A 20,199-nucleotide genomic window follows, 5' to 3' on the forward strand; every position below is an offset into this window, starting at 1 on the left:
GTCGCAGACCGTTGCGGGCCGCTGGGCCTTCGGCCTGCCAGGCCGTTGGGCCGTCGCGGGCCGCGGGCCGCTGGGCCGCGGGCCTGCTTTTAGCAAAACCCCATCTACTGAGATTAAAATTAGCCATGCCCAGCATCTGGTAAGGACGAGAAGCTAAGCCTTCTACCAGTGTCTGCAAACCTGCTGAAACTCTACAACCAACAACGATGTGACCTGCACAAAGCTTCGCATGCGTCAGGAGGGCTGAAACTTCAATAAACCAAATGTTGCAAAATTCAAGAATGCATAAACTCATGGACGAAAGTGTTATTTTTCCGCACTTCTATAAAAGTAATGACATCTGTTCCGCAGGCTTACTCTGAAAGGGCTTTGGAATGATTTTGAAATTTTTCAAGCATCCAAACAAGTTTTGAAGAAAACTGTCTCGGAACTGTAGTTAGGTAACACGGGTACGACAATAAAGTTAGTTCTGCTTGGGTTGGTCAGAGTTAGAAACACTGAATGGTACGGTGGCTCTCAAGGGCCATCCACCTACAAAATTTTCGTGACTTTATCGCGCGATAAGTTTTGCTAAGTCTATTCATTCAAAACATTTGCAATCAACATTATCGCGCGATAGAACAACTTATCGCGCGATAGAACAACTTATCGCGCGATAGAACTACTTATCGCGCGATAGAACAACTCATTGCGCGATAGAGTGTTCTATCGCGCAATAGAACAACTTATCGCGCGATAGAACAACTTATCGCGCGATAGAACAACTTATCGCGCGATACATCAACTTATCGCGCGATACAACTTATCGAGCGATACAACTTATCGCGCGCTACAACAACTTATCGCGCGATAGAACAACTTATCGCGCGATAGAACAACTTATTGCGCGATAGAACTACTTATCGCGCGATAGAAAAACTTATCGCGCGATAGAGTGTTCTATCGCGCAATAGAACAACTTATCGCGCGATAGAGTGTTCTATCGCGCGATAGAACAACTTATCGCGCGATAGATCAACTTATCCCGCGATTGCGGTGGCTCTCAAGGGCCATCAATCTACAAAAATTTTGATGAGTTTATCGCGCGATAAGTTTTGCTAAGCCCATTCATTCAAAAAGCGGATAAGTTGATCTATCGCGCGATAAGTTGTTGTATCGCGCGATAAGTTGTTGTATCGCGCGATAAGTTGTTGTATCGCGCGATAAGTTGTTGTATCGCGCGATAAGTTGTTGTATCGCGCGATAAGTAGTTCTATCGCGCGATAAGTAGTTCTATCGCGCGATAAGTTGTTCTATCGCGCGATAATGTTGATTGCAAATTTTTTAAATGGACTTAGCAAAACTTATCGCGCGATAAAGTCATGAACATTTTTGTGGGTGGATGGCCCTTGAGAGCCACCGTAGAGCCACCGTAGAATGCGGCCTATGGAAAATTCGGCGTAGACTGTCCTTGAAAAGCCCGGGACTTTTACAATCTTCACCCCCATGCAGTATGGGATTGGGAATTTCCCTTGTAAAGGTTGGTCAGTGATACGTGAAGCACTCGCCATTTTGGATTTTGTGACAGTGTTGTCAGTACTTTCTTTGTGCCTATCTGATCGTTTCAGGTTTCCACGAAGCTTGATTGTGGAGGAATTTCTAAAGAGACAAAACCAATCATGTAATGTAAGTACATTTTACTGATTTATGAGATTTAACTTCCGTGAAACCACTGTTTCACCTCACGAACTCTGGCCGGAAAATGGCGTGGTGTGTTTGAGCGACGAAAGATTTAAAGTTTTACTGTTTGGATAAATGTGCGCCTTTTGGCTTAGCTCGGCACGTCGTACATCCTTAAGCCTTGTTTATCGCTCGATCTAGCTTATTACAGACACCATGTCGTAAATTTTTCAGTTGAACTGTCGGTAGTTGAACATTTTAAGTTACCGTGTTTATCGATACCATATTACTTCGGAAAACGTGGAGATTTATCTCCGCAATCAAATAAGTTTATTCATGAATTGATTCTATGTTTACCTCGGTAACCGGTCAAGTCGCCTGAAAGTCATTTCGCTTAGTAACCTGGCCGCACACGCGAAACGGTTTGATTCTTCGTTCAACAAAACAACAATAACCGTGTTGAGCACTCTTTGGAAACTGTCAGCTATTCCAGTGTGGAGGAATATATTCCAATATCGGTGAAGTGTAATTAGTGAACAAGACAAGTATGATGTTATTTGCCAGACCAATAAAGGAGGTGAAGAGAGTAACTCAGGGCATTGTTCAGGAAATGTTGTTATGGTTATGGCATATTGGATCATAAGATTTACATTTGGAACTTTTGCTTCCTATAGATAGCTCAGGTAAACAAGAATTTTAATAGCAATGCCACAAGAATACCTTGGAGCATTGTGCTCGTGAATCAAAAGATCCTATAAATCAAATTTATTTTGTTGTGTACCTCAGGCAAGACCTTGGTGGCCTAGCAAATACTACAGGCGAGAGAAACGTGTGTGAAATCAAGTTGGCTTAATTGTACCGAAAGATTTGACAATATAAAAGTTATGCTCATTGCTGTCAGGTATCACAAGAGTATTTTCATTTCTGTAATACTGTGTTTCTTTGGCTGTGAGAATCTAATATATCTCAGACACCAATGAAGCACAGGATGTATGTAATGCAAACTTAGCTTAATAAGTTCACAATTGTTTATCGATGAAATGCATTTCTACATCCTACTTTAGCCTTATTACATTATATTGGAATTGCCCTACAGGAATATTTTGATGTATTGTGGTCTTGTTTGAGGGTGGTAAAGGGTATTTTTGTAATTTGTGAATGGCCAATTTTTTCCTTGGAACGTGAACTGGGAAATGGCTTGTTCTTTTCTCATGAATGGTGATTTCATTAGTTGTGAACCATCCCATCTTTGATGGCTTAGTAAATAGTAGTGGACCAAGGAAAGATTGGATTTGTTGTATTTTGAAATTAATTTTAGTTCAAAACCATCTTAAACCAGGTTGAGTCGTATTTTCTTTTATATTTGAGATTTTTTTTTACAATGTTCCAAATTAGAATAAATTAATAATCAAATGTCTTTGAAATGATTTTTACCCTAAATGGGTGATTTAACATTTCACCCAGATATACTATTATCTGACATGTAATACTCTGCTTAAGCATAAGTGAAATCTTTTCGAAAGGAATGGGCATATATCTTAGGGTCATCTTAATGATGTGTGCTTTTGATTAAAAATATCATTAACAAGGATTAACTTTATTTGAAGTACTAATTCAGGTTATCTTTATGTAAGCTTGGGTTGACTTGATTTTTGATGAAAATTGTATTTTCTTTCCTTTAGTATTTTGAATCACATAACTATAATTTGTTGCTCTTTGGTGACCAGTGTTGAATGTTGCAGTAGGTAATTACCCCATATTAGCTGCATATGTCCTGTTGCCTTTGGGCACAAGTGTCTCACTGGTCAATTTTCAGTAGGTAAAATACGCTATATTAGTTGCATATGTCCTGTTGCCTTTGGGCATAAATGTCTCACTGGTCAATTTTCTTTTCTGAGCCATCTAAATTCTTACTGGCCAGAAGAAGTACATCATAGAGTATGAAAGTATTCCTGTAGAGTGATTATACTCTCTGGAGGTAGAAAAGTGTTCTATCAATATATCAAACTGTAAATAAATGTGGGCTAAGTTGACTTAATTAAAAAAGCTCTACTCCTGGTTGAAAATACTATCTGAGTCATCCAAGATCCTACTGGCTAGAGGGACAAGACCAAGGAATTTTGATCAGGAAGACCTTATGAATCAGTAGCAAAACAAATCAATGCATTCTAGACATATCATCTGCTCTGTCTGGTTAAAAATTTGATTACTAAAGTTTAAGTTCGCAAACTATTCCAAACATTTGGATTTATCCCCACCAAATACACATATCTTAGTGAAATTGCCTTCAGATGTTTGGGGCAGTTAATTCCAACTTTCTTTTGTTGTCATAAAGAGATGAAAGTCTGAATCGGATTTGATGTTCTAGGCTTGTTTTGTCCTTCTCTCTTTTGTGTATAAACATCAGAGAACTGAAGTTTAATAATGTACAAAATATCTGAATTTGTCCAGGAGATAACTATAGCCAAATATGTGGGTCTTGGTGTAAATTGTTTGCAGCAGTTTGTCAGGATTTACTTTCATTATCATAAATAGATTGAGCCCTGAATCTGATGTGATGTTTGATGCTTGTTTTATCCTTTTGTCTTCTGTGTTTGGTCTCAAATGTGAAGTGTCTTTTTCAGAGTTTGTCTGAGTGACTGATGAGTTTGGAAATATGTTTGAACCTATTTCATGTGGATTACATGAATGGTAAACAATCTAGATCACTCAGGGAAGTCTATGGTCTGTTTGGAGTGAAATTTAGAATGCTTTTGTTTGAAAGGATGCTTTAAGACACATTTTTGCTTTGTGAGGAAAGTTCAATGAAAATTGTCCTTTGTTCTGACTAGTGAAATGTTGCTTAAAAGGTGTCGAACTTTTGATTGAATTTTCACCTGAACTTTTGTATCGCTAGAACAAAAAACAAATTTTGCCGTATTTTGTTTGCATTACTTTTGCACAATACTGTATGTACAATCAACAAGTATGAACGTGAAGGAAACAGCCTGAAAAGGGTATCTAGTCACTTCACTCCATGGTTAGATTGCCCCATTAGTCAGTTTGCTCAAACCCACTGTTAAATGGCTTTGTTTCTTTGCTCCAAACAAAAGTGAATTTGCTCCATACAGAAATGACTTGGAGTAATCTAGCCATGAAACAAAGTGACTGCAGTAGACCTTTCCTCTGCACTGTACTTTTAGCATGTCTGGTTAATAAAAATGTACTTGTTGTGTTCATTTATCTGTTTATCGCTGGTAATTTGCAAGTTATATTATTGTTTAGCCTACTATAAGCATTTTGGAATGGTTGATGTGGTGTTTTGATTAATTATAAAAGCTTCTAATTGTGGTGGAAAGGGTTGTAATACTTGCTTCACTTGCAGTCCAAGCAATTATTTAGACTTATCTACTGATAATTTCAATCTGGCAGGGATATAGTTATAATTTGGATATATCAACAAAGTTGAAATGGTAAATTGGCCACTGTAACGATTACAAAAGCTGACATTTGAAGCGTTAGCCCTTCATCGGAGCGAGGGATATAGTTAAATTGTTGCACTCAACAGGAGGGAACTTTGTGCAGAGGGCCCATTTAAAGGTGCCCCTGGAGCATCCTGCCTCCCACAGTTTTCAGAACTTCATGGCACCTCAAATCTAACACATGTTTGCTAAATCAAGAGAATGCATAAAAAACCATGTTAGCTCTCTGGAATATATTCTATGCCACATTTTCAAAGAAATTGTAGTTTGAAAAAAAAAGTGAATTGTGACAAATTTGTGTCTCGTCTTGATCTTTCAACTTCAAATGTTCATTTACAATGCATGAATGATGTACATATCTGAAAGACGTAATATCGCTATTGTTTCCATAATAATCATGCTTTCTTCAGGGTTGTTTCTCTTTCCGCCAGAGCTTGCTGAACTGATTTAAAAAATATTTTATAAGTATATATTTAAGAATCACCTTTCCTTCACTTTTCTACCAGCACAGTTGAATACATTCATTGGATTTTGTTGTTTGAACTACACTTACTAAGTCCTAGTAAAGGTACTGCTGATGGGTCTTTAGCAAACACATGATCTGTCATGTCAAACTCTTAGAAATGGATTGTTTACAATCTTGCATTTCAGCTAAGATATTGTTTGAAGTACAAAGGGCCAAAAAAATAACCTTTCGTTGAAAGCATTTAAGAGAAAACTTTAGCAGTTCAAAAGATCCTACTTTCTTTTATTTGTAGCTGAAAAAAATCACTAGGACAGCTAGCTGGGAATTTTTCCACGGCTCCTGGGATCTGTGTTCCTGTCCTGGGTATCTCTGGAATTTTGATAAATATTCCTGGGTGAATATGCCTGGGTATCAGTTGGCAAGTGAAGACCTGGGTACCATTCCTCCTAAGTACATTTGCAGCTCCTGTGGGTTTTTGCTGAAAGACACTGTGCAGACAAAGTGTGGACATTTCTATTGCCAATCATGTTTACAAAGTCTTTGTCGGTAAGTTTTGATTTAAGTAGGTGAACATGAGTCAGTTTATATGCTACAAAAGGTTGTAGATTCTCTGCTAGGCACAACTCATACTGGTAAAGTACTGTCAAAACCTTAGGAAAACTTTCTCTATTTGACCTAGTAAAGCAGTGTTCCACTTGAAAAGACTACCTCTATATCCAGTCAACAGGCAAATTTAAAAGAAGCACGCTGAAGGTAATCATTGTTGGAGCCCAGAGGATAGGGGAATGATAAGGCTTTCAAGCTAGTCCCACTAAATTGATATTACTATAATTGTTATCATTATTATCATTGTAAATAGCATGATTTGTTATCATCTAATTATTGGTAAAATGTTGATTAGACAATGTATTCTTAAATCATCTTCCTCTTGTGGAACAGGGTACTCATAAATATGTGAGATGTCAGGTTTTCTGTTTTGCATGCATACGTGAAATATTAATATTCTGCAACATTACCTTCAAGGGTCGTTATAAAATATCTAGTTCTTTTCAGTGCTACAATAATTGTGTTATACCAAAAGCCACATGCAGTCTTTGATTGTCTGTTTTTTTTCCACGATATTGGTTTGGAGTTTTCGTCTCTACTGGTGTCGTGTTTAGTATTATACTGTGTGTAGGTGTGGGTTTCATATCATGGCAATTTTTCAATAAACTGGCTTTGAGGTTCTTGCTGACCTACAGGCCCCTGTATCTACACTTGTGTGTGCATTTCTCTGTATAGTGTAGGAAAAATTGACCAATTCTATCAATGAAAGAGAAGAAACTATGCAGTACACCAAAATGTTCTACTTGAGCTCCATCTGGATAATTTCTTCTGAAAATCGCACACAGTTGGCCTTGGAGCTTTGAAATGATGCTTGGCACTTCCTAGGACTAAGGAGGACCTACATGTAGCACCAGATGTAATGATGGGCTAAAGAGCTAAAGAGGCATGTATTTTCCTATTCCCCTCCCCATCCCCATAAAAATAATAACTTCCTTGTGTAACATGCCTTTGTGTGGTCCGTGTTAAACCATCATCATGGGTTAAAGAGAACTATAGGCACTGATCCTTGATAATTTAAATTTGCATGCCCATTGTTTTTTTTTCCCCCATGTTTTTGTTTTTGTGACCCATTGTGTTGTGTTTCTGATGTAATGATATCACAAATAATCTTGTTAATAGGGATGAGACATGTAGTAAAATGGAATGTTTGGTGGACAGTGTGAATTTTCTTCCAAATGAGGTATGTCAATTGCAATGGAATTACAGGAAATATTTTAGAAGAAGAGGTACAGTGGAATCTTTCTGTCTTAATGAGCACCTCCTTCATCTCTCCCAGATTGGCAACCCTTTGTTTTGTATTATAACACAATCAGCTTCAGGCACGATATTTAAGCATTAGAAAAACTTTTTGAGTGTTCTACCAACATCTTAAGAGGGTTATTATGCAGTTAAACTGGGAGAAAATGCAGTCTATAATGCTCCTAAAAAATGAATGTCAATTTTCTATGAGTTTACTGGTGTGATAAACAATATGTTTTTGACCATTCAGGGTGCTCTTATTCTCTCAGTTATTTTTTTAATTAGTGCTTAAGCTCAACCTTGTTCTCAGAGCCTTTTCCGTTAGTTTAACCCACCCCCAACTAAGGGAAAAGGCCCTGGGATCAAGGTTGAGTGTAAGCTTGAAGCTGTGCCTACTATTTGTAACAAAAATATGCTTGTTTATTTGTCTTTGGACATTGTCTGTTGCTCGAAATGTACATTTTTTCTTGAGCTTTAATCTTCTTGGAAAACTGTGCACTTCTCAGAAGATTTCATGTCCATGGACAAATTTCCCAGCATCTTTTCATGCCAAATATTGGAAAAGGTAAATTCTTAGTGCTCAAGACAAGTGACTCATCTGGATGGGATGCTAATTTGTTTCAGGTTATATATGTTGATCAATTTTAAGCTTCATCATTTCCCCCTCCCTGGGCAACCCACAAGTGTTTGACTGTCATTTGTACCCCCAAGGTGGGGAATTTGAACTGGAAATAAGTCAAATCTTCCCTGTCATGCATTTTTTCCTTAACAAAAAAAATTGGTGGGGCATTTGAATGCAATTTTTGACATGGGGGGGGGGGGGGGAGGAGTGTGCACAGGAATTTGAACAAACCAATCTTCAAAAGTTCAAATGCTTAGGGGGTCGCTTTGGGGGGGGGGGTGTTGAAGCTAAAAAAAGATCAAGGGAATACCTTCAGGCTTCTTATCAGGTTTCTCTGACAGTTTGCCTAGTACCCATTTGCCACTCCTGGGTGGAAAAGCACTGTGTGAGTTAAGGGAACCAGCACCCTCTTTTACAAATAATGCTCAAAATGTTCCAAATATACCGGTACTTCTCAATAGATTTGGCATTAAAAGTTTCCTTACCAAACGATCTGATTTTGATATCTATTTCCAAAGAAGGGTATTGCAGCTACTTGGAATCCCATGGCCACCATTTTGAATTAGTGTGCATTATGCACTTTGGGCTGATGACGTGTAATTGTCACTCAATTCTCTTGTTGATGCTTTGTTGCTGTTGCCTGAAGAAAATTTCAGCATCAACAAGAGTGAAACGCTACACTGCGAGTGCACCGAGCAGCCATTACACGTCATATCAGCCCATAGTGAATTAATTGTGCACTATTTAAAGATGGCAGCCACTGGAAATTCAAATATCAGATTGCTTAGTTAGGCAATCTTTTTATGCCAAATCTATTGAGAATTGCATTTGGAGCATTTTGACCACTATTTGTTAAAAGAGTGGTTCCCTTTAAGTGCATGTCCACATGTCCACACATGTTTAATGGAGACTATTGTTTATGAATGTGGAACAAGCATATAACTTATGATAAGTAAATGATTTGTACATGAGGTTAGTGTGTCTATTTTCTCATCCTGTTAGCAAGCTCTGTTTTGTGTTGTATCCCATTAGGTATATTTCCTTTTTACCTTATTTGAAAGAAGAATTTGAAATTTTAGATTGATTATTCTAATTTTTTTCCTTGTAGGTTTTCCCAGACAGTTTTATGCGTCGTGAAATATCTGCTTTTAAGGTTCCTTGCCCATTCATGAAGGATGGGTGTCCTTGGAAGGGAGAAGTGAGATATTTAGAGGTGTGTCTTATTTGTAATTTTGGGGCAACTACGGTAATTCCATTTATTTTGTAGTTCCTCTTGGTGTAAGGAATAGCAGGATCTTGAAGTGATAGGACAACTTTCAACTTCACTGATGATATTGCTTTTCTTGCTTTATTTTAAACTTAAACTTGTTCTCCTAGCTTTCTGCTTATTTTTTCATTTTACACTGATCATTTTGTAGGTGTGGAAATTATTTTCCTTTCACTAGTTAATTACATTCAACTGTGGTTTCAATCTGAAACTCAAGAACCTGCCTATTCAAGATTTTATCTTGGTTTTGACCAGTCAGCCATAGCTATTACTTGTAGGTCATCAAGGCTCATGACTAATAGTATTTGCTGCTAATTTTCCATTAGTTGCTAAATGTCTGATGAAACATGTCTGTTACACGTCTGTTATCATGATCAGATTGGTCAAATTATACGGTTCGTTCTTGCAACAGCCAATTAACCTATAAAATTAATAAAGATTGTTTAAAGGACCAGACATTTTCACTGTCAAGAGCTAGACATAGTTGGCAATCATTTTTTTTTCTCTTGTGACCTTAATGTTTGATTCATCAGTTATTCTGTAAGTAGAAATCAGATGTTAGTCAGTCTGAGGGATTGAAAGATAATATAATCACTTTTATCGCTAAATCTTTACAAACAGAGCCATATGAATATGTAAAGTTGTGAAGTCTTTAATTATAATACCGACGACAATCATGATGTGTCTATTTTGATATTTTTGTTTGAAGCATGTAAACCGTGAGAAATAAGACTGTAAGGCTACACTTCCTCTCACAAGAATTATCAATAAGTCCTCTCTCATTGTTACGGTCCTCCGTAAACTGTTATTTACACGAACTTTTTCGTTGGAGTAATGGCAGCTTACAAGATTGTTGGACTATGGGTAATGGAGACTAGTACCTTCTTACAGGTGGAGGCGGCAGTAGGTCTTCCACAGTAAGCTTGTACAACCTTCGCAATTTCTGCCTTTTTCTTCGGAATTCTGCTGCCATCACTTGCTGGTAAATGCATCTGTGTGTCTCATGACTTAACCTTTTGTGCACGCCTTCTCTCTTCCTGGACTTGGACATGGCTTTTGTAACTCTCTGGCTCTACCAGGTAGGGTCGTAGTTTTATAACTGCTTGGCTGTCTTTTCTCTTTATTTCTCGATGAAGTTGTAGGTTCCTCAGTCTCACCTCTTAATGCTTTGTCATGTGGTAGTATATATACCCTTAGTGTGTCTGTCAGTACCATTTCAGCGTTTTTCTTGTACGTGATGTTACGGGATTGCTGCAGTCGGGCCAAAAGGGTTGTCGAAGATGGGCATAACGCAAGTAAACACACCCCTAAAAGTGGCTCGGGTCTTAATATATATATCTGTTTTTAAAAATATCAGAATGAAAACGAGATATCAAGCATGAAATTGTTATGGATCGCATTCAAGGAACTAGGTTGTGTTGTAAGTGAATGTTGCAATGTAGTCATATAGTGTTTGAAATGCTCTTAACAACGCTTGATGTGATCTGAGATCGGTGATCACTCCGTGTTTTGTACGGATTCACAGTTATAGAGAAACCGTGCTCCAGAAAGGTATGATTAATCTTCTCCAGGCAACCTGTGTTACAGTGTAGACGCTGGCATTAATGATAGTGATGGTTACATGCAGAAAACAACTCAGAAACATGATTTAGTAAAACTCAATAGAACGATTCCCCCGTGTATTCGGATTCGTCACCTCTAAAAATTGGAAATGTAACTGACGATTTTACACCGCTGCTTCTATTTTGTGAATTAACCGAAGCTTGCATTCGTTCGACTGCTTGGCATAACTGACTAACTTGGTCTTCCATTTCTGCATAGGCTGGTGCAAGAGACAACTGATTCGAGTCTAAAGAATTATGTCGACTATTAACAACTGAGTCATTACGAGCTTCGAGAGAATCTTCGCTTACATTTTCTCGATTGGAAAGATTTTCTCTGGTCTTGACGCTCTCATAAATAAGATCTTCTTCGGAGTCAGAACTTTGGCTACCGGTACAAGAAGAAACTAGAGAACATTCACTAGGTGTAGGAATTCCACAAAAAGCCTTCGATTGTGCGTCAGCCCTCGGCGATCTATAAGCTGATTTAAAAAGTGAGCGAAAGAATGGTACTCTAGATTGCTGAACGGGTGGAGGAGGGGCTGGCCACTCATTCGAACCCGAACTTACAGCTAAGTTTTCCTGGTGAACGGCTTCTTCAGCCAGGGCTCGCGCTCGCTGTCTAGTAATCAGGATGAATATTTAAGAGATACTACATGAGCCAGATTTCACAAAAATGGAAGCAACGCAATCGAAAACGGTACTAATAAAGACAAAACGTTACAGACGCGAAATTGAAAATCCAAACCTTGAAATTGACCATCAACAGCGATAATCAAATCAGAAGCTAACTGACCTATACACTAAATAAACTGTTACATTCTACGCCAGCTAGATCATTATAAAAGAACTCGGCTATCACTCAGATTTAGAAAGTCAAATTAGCTTGCAACGGAAAAGCATGCTGATAAAAGCGAAGTTCCACTCACAATTGTAGGAATTCCAAAAGCGTACTTTACCAACTTGTAGATAATGGGTGCTCCACCGGTTTTGTTGAAGACGGGTCCTCCACCAAATTTGTTGAGGGGTTTTACCACTCGCTTGGCAAATTAACAAGAGGTACTGAGACTCTGTAATTTTCTTCTATATTCTCTCTCTTGTTCCACTGCTTATTTCTACTAATTTGAGCAAGGAGTGCTCCAGTATTAAATACAAAAATCACAGACATTTTTGGGTTAGCTAACCGTGGGAACTTCCAAAACAGGATGTTCAGTGTGGGTAAAACTCAAGATCAGTTTTACCAACTCAAACATGACCACCTAGCAAACTAGTTATCTTCAACCATAACAAGGGACTAAAATGTCTAGCACGGTAAGTGCTGAGCCAAGTTCAAGCACACACTAAAAATAAATGATCAAAACTATAGATTCATCAGAATAGCACGTAAGGGCGAAAAGGCGAGACTTAATTAAACCAAAAGGTAAACCTAAAAATACTTGAAATATCAATCCTTGAAAATGTTCTACAACATCTTCATGTCATCAAAGTAAAAAAAAATATGCCTCACAAATCGGCATTATTTCACGGTTTCAATTCAAATGTAGAATCATTTGTTGAAAATATATTTCTGTTTCTACAGGTACACATAGAAACAAAGTGTTATGGTTATCCAATTACTTGTGGAAAATGCAACAAGGATGGAATTTCAAGAGGGAAAGTAAGAAGACATTCCTTCTAGTAAAAATATCTTGTCATTGTACTTTTAAGATGATTTTACTGCCTTGAAACAACAATATATAGATATTTCAAGCAAGAACGCCTACCACATTACTGGTATTTACTTAGTTTTATTTCGTGAAGCCCCTTACTGCATTTGATTTAAACACCGGTCTTTAAAGGGAAGATGCTTAGAATTCCGCGCGAACAAACTGATTGATATAGACCATTCAATCTATATGCAATAGCCTACATTTTGTAGAAATTGTTCAATGGGATCTGTACTATTACAAAATTTCGACGTATTTCAATTGTAAGATGTGCTATGAGACAAACGTGCGAATTAAATCCATTTTACATTCAAAGTTCCATATTTGGTGGCTCAAAAGTCCGTTTTCGGTATCAGTTAGCATGTATATACGAGCATTAATTATGATGAACATTCTGTTTAAAGTTGAAAGATCACCAGGATCTTATTTTTGGCGACTGTGAAGCCGTGCAGGTGCAGGGACCATGCCCCTTCTCTCAGATTGGCTGCCCGAAAAGGGATGTAAGTATACACACGACTTTGTTTGACTGTTGTGTACTTAAGTACTCTTGGGAAAGTTGAAAATGCGGCCCTTTCGGGAGGAGGTAGACGGTTAAGACCTTTTACCAAGTGCATACGAGTGATATACAGCATCTCCCGACATGTTCGTATACAGAAGTAACAGAGACATTCTCAGAGAGGTTAAAGACTCAGTCTATGTGAATTTATTTCTCAAGCTTGCAAACGACCCAGCCCACCATCTCATGGTGGGGAGACTGAGCCGGTACAGCTACTGAAATAAACGAGGAACAGCAAGCTTAGCAATTTTCATTATGCTTCCCAAGCGTAGGAGTTCTTTTAGAATTAGGCTATAAAGTTGAAAAATCGCCATTGTACTGAGTTTCGGGATTTCAACTTTTTTTCGCACAAAATTGTTCTTTAGGAAATAATTGTTGTGTTTATGTAGTACTGACATAACACCTACCTCGATCCGACAGTGTCTAAACCAAAGGGAAAAGAAACAGCATTTGCAGAAGGCCTTTGCTCAACACAGTGTTCTGCTGCTTCAGCTTGCAATTCGAACAAGCAAAGAATATGAGGCCATTCTGACCCGTGACCCGAGGATCATGTCCAGGAGTCCACAATTATTGACGAACCACGACAGTCTTATTCAAGATCTACAGAATCAACTACAAATTAGAACTGACGAAATCAGAAGCCTTCAAGGTAAACTGCAAGAGAACAGTCGTCGCATAACCATATTGGAGCGAACGTTAGCATCAGGTACTGTTTCTGGAGGAGCATCGTATTACCTACGGGACGTGGGCAATTTGAAAAGGCAACTTGACACCACACAGGAGAGCTGCAGGAGGCATGACCGAAGGATTGAATCTATTGAGCACACGCTGGCACTTAGAAATGTAACCCTGGCTGATTTGGAAGAATACGTAAGACAGCAAGAGATCTCAAGCTACGATGGCCAGCTGTTGTGGAAGATTTCTGATTATGCTCGTAAACGGAATGATGCAGTCACAGGCCAGCAAGTCTCCTTTAATAGCCCTTTTTTCTACACCAGTCGCCAGGGGTATAAAATGTGCGTACGCCTGTATCTAAACGGCTATGGTCAGGGCAAAGGAACTCATCTATCTATGTTCTTTGTGGTCATGCGTGGTGAGTATGATGCAGGTCTCGACTGGCCATTTAGACAGAAGGTCACCTTCATGTTACTGGATCAAGATGGAGTGGAACACGTAGTCGAGGCCTTCACTCCTTGCTTGAGGCGCTCGTCCTTCCAAACGTCAAGTAGCACCATCGCCGGTGGAAGTACATCGTTCTTTCCGCTTGATGAAATTGGTAATCGCGCCTATGTTAAGAACGACGTCATGTTCTTAAAAATAATTGTCGATACCTCTGATTTGTAGAAAGTGTTTGTTCATCGAAGGGTATGTTGCTCATACCCTCCATCGTTTAAGTTTCTTTCCTTTACGTAATGTTTATCTAAGTTGTTGTTTGTTTTCATTTGCAGTGTAATGTTGATGTTTTGAGTGTTTTTATTTTATTACTTTAGCAACTTAGGCTTGTGAAGGGCGGAAGTCTGCATGCGATAAGAGTTGGTATATGTTTTCGGCGTCAGTATTTTGCAGGTTTTCCTACTCCTCCAGTTTTTAGTTTTTCATTCCTTTAGATCGAGGACAAACTGCAAAAATTTCAAGGTATACGTTTAGGAGCCGCTATAGAATTACAAATGAGGAATATTCTCAATAGTATGATTTAGGTCTCTACCCACCATATATGCATGTTCAAGGTTCATTAATAGCTCTGATAGTGATATGGATAGTGAAATTAATACAAAAATAGTACAATAGTGCACAATAAAACGCATGCAAAAAAATCTGTGAAAAACATTTGACATGTTTTTCACCTTGAGAGTTTTTTAGAGAGTTTAGTGTGCAAAACCTAAAAAGCCAAAAACAAAACAAAGAAAAAACAACCAAGAGAAAACAATTGAAAAAAATTCAAAAAACAAAACCAAAAAAATTAAAAAAATGAGAAACAGAACAAAACAAAAATGGCAAAAATAAAGAACACACATACACACACACACACACACACACACACACACACACACAAAAACACAATGAGAGATTTGTATAGGTCGTGCGTTCATTGCTTTGGCTGTAGCATGATAAGCAATATTAGATATCAAGGAAGAGTGCATAGAGGAATAGTTAAGTGTTCGAAGAATCTTTATATCTTTAAATAGCCTCATTAGTGTTTGCATAACCCCCAAGAACCACGTTAAGTTCACCAATGGTTAGACGGGCCTATGTTAACACGAGACAAGTTCGTCATTGCTTTTGCTAAAAAAAAGTTAGTAAAACAGTTAGAAAGGAAACGAGGGACGCGGTCTTAGATTCAGATATACATAAAGTTTGCAAATGTAGATATTAGATGCATGCACGAAAGTCCCGCTTTTGTAGTAGTTAAGTGTTGATCGGAGTGTTGACTTAGAAAAGAGGTAACCTGAATACTTGAATGCATATAAAAATACAGAAATAGACTTTGAATAAGAGGAAGACATATTTAAACAATAGAGTGTTTCTGTCGAGGAACTATCGGCCGATAGTTGCCACGCCGAAATTTGATGTTCTTAAAACACTCTATTGTCTTTATTGTTCACCACTAAGTTTTCTTCCGCGCGCCAGTTGAAAAACAGTCAAAACCCATTAAATGCAGATCAATCAAATATTTATTCATGCGTACAGCCTGTCACAAATGTCATTAATTCGCATCCGTACATTGGCTAAATAATACGTTATACCTGTCGGAATCGAAAAGTTACTGTTTTTCCGATCTGCTTAACTTCGCGGCCGTCAAACCAATCAAAATTTTTCTTGAATGAGCACTATCCATCCGAGTATTTTCCGCGGACGGGCACTATCCATCCGGATATTTTCCACGGATGGGCGCTATCCATTCAGGTATTTTCCGCGGACGGGCACTATGGGCTGATAGTATCTCTCCACGGATGAACACTATCGCATCACGTGATCAATTTAAACCAATAAGAATCGGAGAAAATGTAGTGGTGAACTGTAAGCGTAGATAGAGTACAGGTTTAGATGTAAGTAGGTACGGACTTCTTTCGATGTAGGTACGGAACAGCTGTAGCTAAAGATGTAAAAATTGGCGTATGCATAGGCTTTAGATTGGGCATGGGTTCATCCACATGGATATTCTGGTAGATGTAGATACAGATTTAGACATAGTCTCTTTTAAATAATTTCGAACAAGGTAGGCGTTTCTATTGACGTAGTAAAATGAACGCTGTTAAAATTACTTAGTAAGGTAAATTGACAAACCTTGTAGTTGCCCTACAACTTTGTTAATGGGCTACACCAATTGTTCGTCATCCTTTCTAAGAAAGCTTGTTGGGCGTTTTGGTTGAAATGGCTTGGAATTTTTCAATTTCGAAGAGTAATTTCTTCTCAGCCATTTTACCGTAATTTTTTTTAGTTTGGAGTCACCCTTTCACAAGCCGAAGACTTTCAAATTTATTTCCACGAGGTCTGGAAGATGGGTGTTGCTATGAAAATTCATATATTTTTAAGCTTAGATTCACGTACAGATGTACACACAGAGACATGGATAGACACAAGCATATTAAAAATTTGTAGGCTGTCTTAGGAAGTGCAGTCAATGAGAATCCAGGGAAGCTGCAGCACCTTCGACGGTATTACACCTAACCTTCCCATCGTGCGTTGTGATCTTATTCTCGCCGAGATTAGGCAAGTGGTGTCATTTCAAGTTCCTTGCAAGTGTATGTCTATCACAACTTCTATATATATATATATATATATATATTATGAGAGGAAAAAAGGACGTAACTACATTTCCCGACAAGCCTGTTTCGTGAATCGCTTCACTCTTCAGGGGTTTAAACCCCTGAAGAGTGAAGCGATTCACGAAACAGGCTTGTCGGGAAATGTAGTTACGTCCTTTTTTCCTCTCATAATATTTATTCTGCTCTGCTTCAACGTATTGAGCACTGTTCCACGCGAAAATCGACTTACAGACTTCCTATATATATATATATATATATAAGTAAGTGTAAAACGATGAAACATGAAGCAAACTTCTAACTGTTCCAGCTTTAATGTGGCGACGTTTCGGCCTTCGGCCTTCTTCAGGTGGAACGTATTTACATAGGAATTAAAAACTAAAAATATTCCATGGCATAGTATACCACAGGCGATATAGAACTACTTCATACCATACCAAAGAAAATTGTCTCCTAAATGTCTTTTATCTTGACAACTTTTAAAACTCTTTTCACTCCTATAAATATACTATGCCATGGAGGATTTTTAGTTTTTAATTTCTATGTAAATACGTTCCACCTGAAGAAGGCCGAAGGCTGAAACGTCGCCACATTAAAGCTGGAACAGTTAGAAGTTTGCTTCATGTTTCATCGTTTTACACTTACTTAACATTTTCATTGAAGCACTGTATCCTACGCGGATCCTTCTACTGGGAGCTCATCATTTGGTTTACCTTTTTATTCTGTTTAAATATATATATATATATATATATATATTTTTTCTTTTTTTTTAGAATTTTTTAGTATTTTTTGCCATGAATCTATTTATAGGAGTGAAAAGAGTTTTAAAAGTTGTCTAGATAAAAGACATTTAGGAGATAATTTTCTTTGGTATGGTATGAAGTAGTTCTATATCGCCTGTGGTATACTATGCCATGGAATATCCTTGTCCGTGGGATTTTCTTGATATAAACTCTCGTCTTACGGCGTGTGTTTATACCCAAAAAGCTAAAAGATTTGTTGAGGGATATTCCATGGTATACCACATGAAAATGTTGCGTAGCTAGTATAGAGGTACTCATACAAATAGAGATAATATTAGAGAGATTTAGCACCACGTTTACGTGAAACGTGAACGGCAACAGTGACCTTGTTTTTCCCGCCATTTCTTCACTTTTGCCGGTTGCGCTTTGCCGTTTCTACGTGAAAGTAACATGTTTCGCTTTTGTCATGTACGTAAGATTTCCATCACTCTTCTTCTCACAGAGCGGAAGTTAAATGCAGGAAAAAGACCACCAAAACCATTCCATCATAGGTCATACAAGGGCGCCTTCAAATCCATCTTGATGTAAGCTCACGCGAAGCCAAAGCAGCAAGGTTCACGTTATTTTACGTGAAACGTGAAAGGACAAGCTGACGTTTGCCAGTTAACGTAAACTCCATGCTAAATCTCTCGATTATACAGATTAGTGTATGTATTAAGTAAAAATTTGGTGCACAATGTTCACAGCTTTTAGAAATTTTTATTTTTCCCATTGAAATTGTGTGTAGTTATGTAGAATATTTCTCAAATAATTTTTTTACTCCCATTTTGAACAGTGTATCTGTAGATTTTTATACCAGTTTTTGAATTGTCATGTGTAACTATGTCCCAGTGGTGAGACGATCTCGAACAGCACTAGTGTAAGTGTTAGACTCAAACATCCGATAAGCGGGACGCACAGATAATTTTTTTTAAATGGAATGCTGAATTTGTACTCATGAACTTACTAAAGTGCTATACAAGTGCGGGGTATAGAAAATTGATTGAATGTAGGTGCTTTAAGCATTTGCATAGTAAAGTGTTTTTTCTGTTTCTTTGAGTATGTATGCATTTTGCAAGAGTAGCCTTTAAATGGTCGAGCCGATTGTATACCATAACAGTAATCAGTTTGCCTTAAGTTGCACAAGTATTTTAAGTGTAAGCTACTCGAACTATAAGATAATCCGATCAATTAATTCAAGTGTTATTATCATTGTTAAGAATTTGTGTACTTGTTTAAGTTTACTTTCATATTTTAGATATAAATTTGTTTTCTGTAAGGTGTAACAACAATCAGCACAACCCGTGATATGTAAGGAATTAGGTTTTCCATATCTTAGCTTAGCGTAAATATACTGAAGTAGATAATGAGGTTACAAAAAACCGACATATAGCATAATAGCTTTCATTAAAAACTGGATCATTGGGTAATGCAATTCAAGACTTTTTATTGGCTTAGCCATTATGGTATATGAGCCGATATACCATATTCTAATATCTGTACATTGTAACATCTGGTTTCTCCTTACAAAATAAAGTCGAGAAGATTTGTCTAATATCTTGGGGGCGTTTTTTCAGATATTTTTTTTAATAAAAAAATTATTCCACTCGCGCTTGTTGGATATGAGATGATAGATAGCCAACGAGGCGCGTATTCCAACGAGTGGAATAATTGTTAAATACTGTCGGTGTTTTGCAACCTCATGATAACATTGTGGACTGTGAACATTGTACGCGGTATTATTAGTAATCAGCTGACGAAAACTATCTTTCTCCTTTTTTTAGATGTAGTTTTTATACGATATAAACTTCTGCGACTAGTTTCCTTCGATAAGATGTATAGATTTAGGTGAGTAGTAAATTAGTGGTAGTAAGGATTTGTAATTCTTCTTAATGTGTAAACTTAAATGTAAGAAAAACATGTACACCTCACTGAAGTGCTTAACGTTTTACTTTATAAATGGCAACTTGTTTGTTTTCAGGATTTTTTTTACTCATAATTCTATCCCAATGATATTTTTGAGATATATGGTGCACTAGGAAATTCAGAAGAAGAAATATTTTTAAACAATAGCCTTCATTTGGCGCGAAATTATGTATAATTGTCCGCGGACATTTTGTGTTCTGAGAAGTGAACAGTTTATCGAAAATGATGCTCTAGGATAGCTGTGAACGTAGGGTGGGGCGGGGCCCTGATTTTTTTAAACCTTGTGGAAAGTACCATCATCATCCGAGAGACATCAACGTGTTGGTTCGTGGGCAAAGAAAGTCAGGATAAGGGAAAATAGGAATTGCCAGAGCCCATGAGCTAGCTGGAAGGGTATGTGTAATGTGATGCAAAGCGACTCTTTGGGTTATGCGATCAAATGATATTTAAGGCTACCTGTAGAGTGCATCAATTGCACCATTATTTCACTTCTTAAAGGATAAAAAATGTTTGATTTAAGAATAGGAAAAAAATTGAAAACGAA

At 37.7% G+C, this 20,199-nt stretch overlaps 1 protein-coding gene across 4 annotated transcripts; it reads left to right on the forward strand.

The window, feature by feature from the left end:
• The first annotated feature begins 1,507 nt into the window (after positions 1-1,507).
• LOC111345103 (TNF receptor-associated factor 2) lies at positions 1,508-19,712 on the forward strand. Of its 4 annotated transcripts, XM_022952368.2 has the most exons (8): positions 1,528-1,665; positions 2,446-2,560; positions 5,879-6,132; positions 7,312-7,372; positions 9,162-9,266; positions 12,501-12,578; positions 13,032-13,127; positions 13,604-19,712. In XM_022952368.2, the coding sequence occupies exons 3-8, from the start codon at positions 5,987-5,989 to the stop codon at positions 14,525-14,527; spliced, it is 1,410 nt and encodes a 469-aa protein (XP_022808103.1). In that variant the 5' UTR covers positions 1,528-1,665; positions 2,446-2,560; positions 5,879-5,986; the 3' UTR covers positions 14,528-19,712. The 4 variants fall into 4 exon arrangements, with proteins under 4 accessions (XP_022808102.1, XP_022808103.1, XP_022808105.1 ...); XM_022952367.2 differs by lacking the exon at positions 2,446-2,560 and having other exon boundaries at positions 1,508-1,665; XM_022952370.2 differs by lacking the exons at positions 1,528-1,665; positions 2,446-2,560 and adding an exon at positions 2,237-2,342.
• The last annotated feature ends 487 nt before the right edge of the window (positions 19,713-20,199 follow it).

This window comes from Stylophora pistillata, chromosome 4, assembly GCF_964205215.1.
Source record: "Stylophora pistillata chromosome 4, jaStyPist1.2, whole genome shotgun sequence".
Taxonomy (NCBI): domain Eukaryota; kingdom Metazoa; phylum Cnidaria; class Anthozoa; order Scleractinia; family Pocilloporidae; genus Stylophora; species Stylophora pistillata.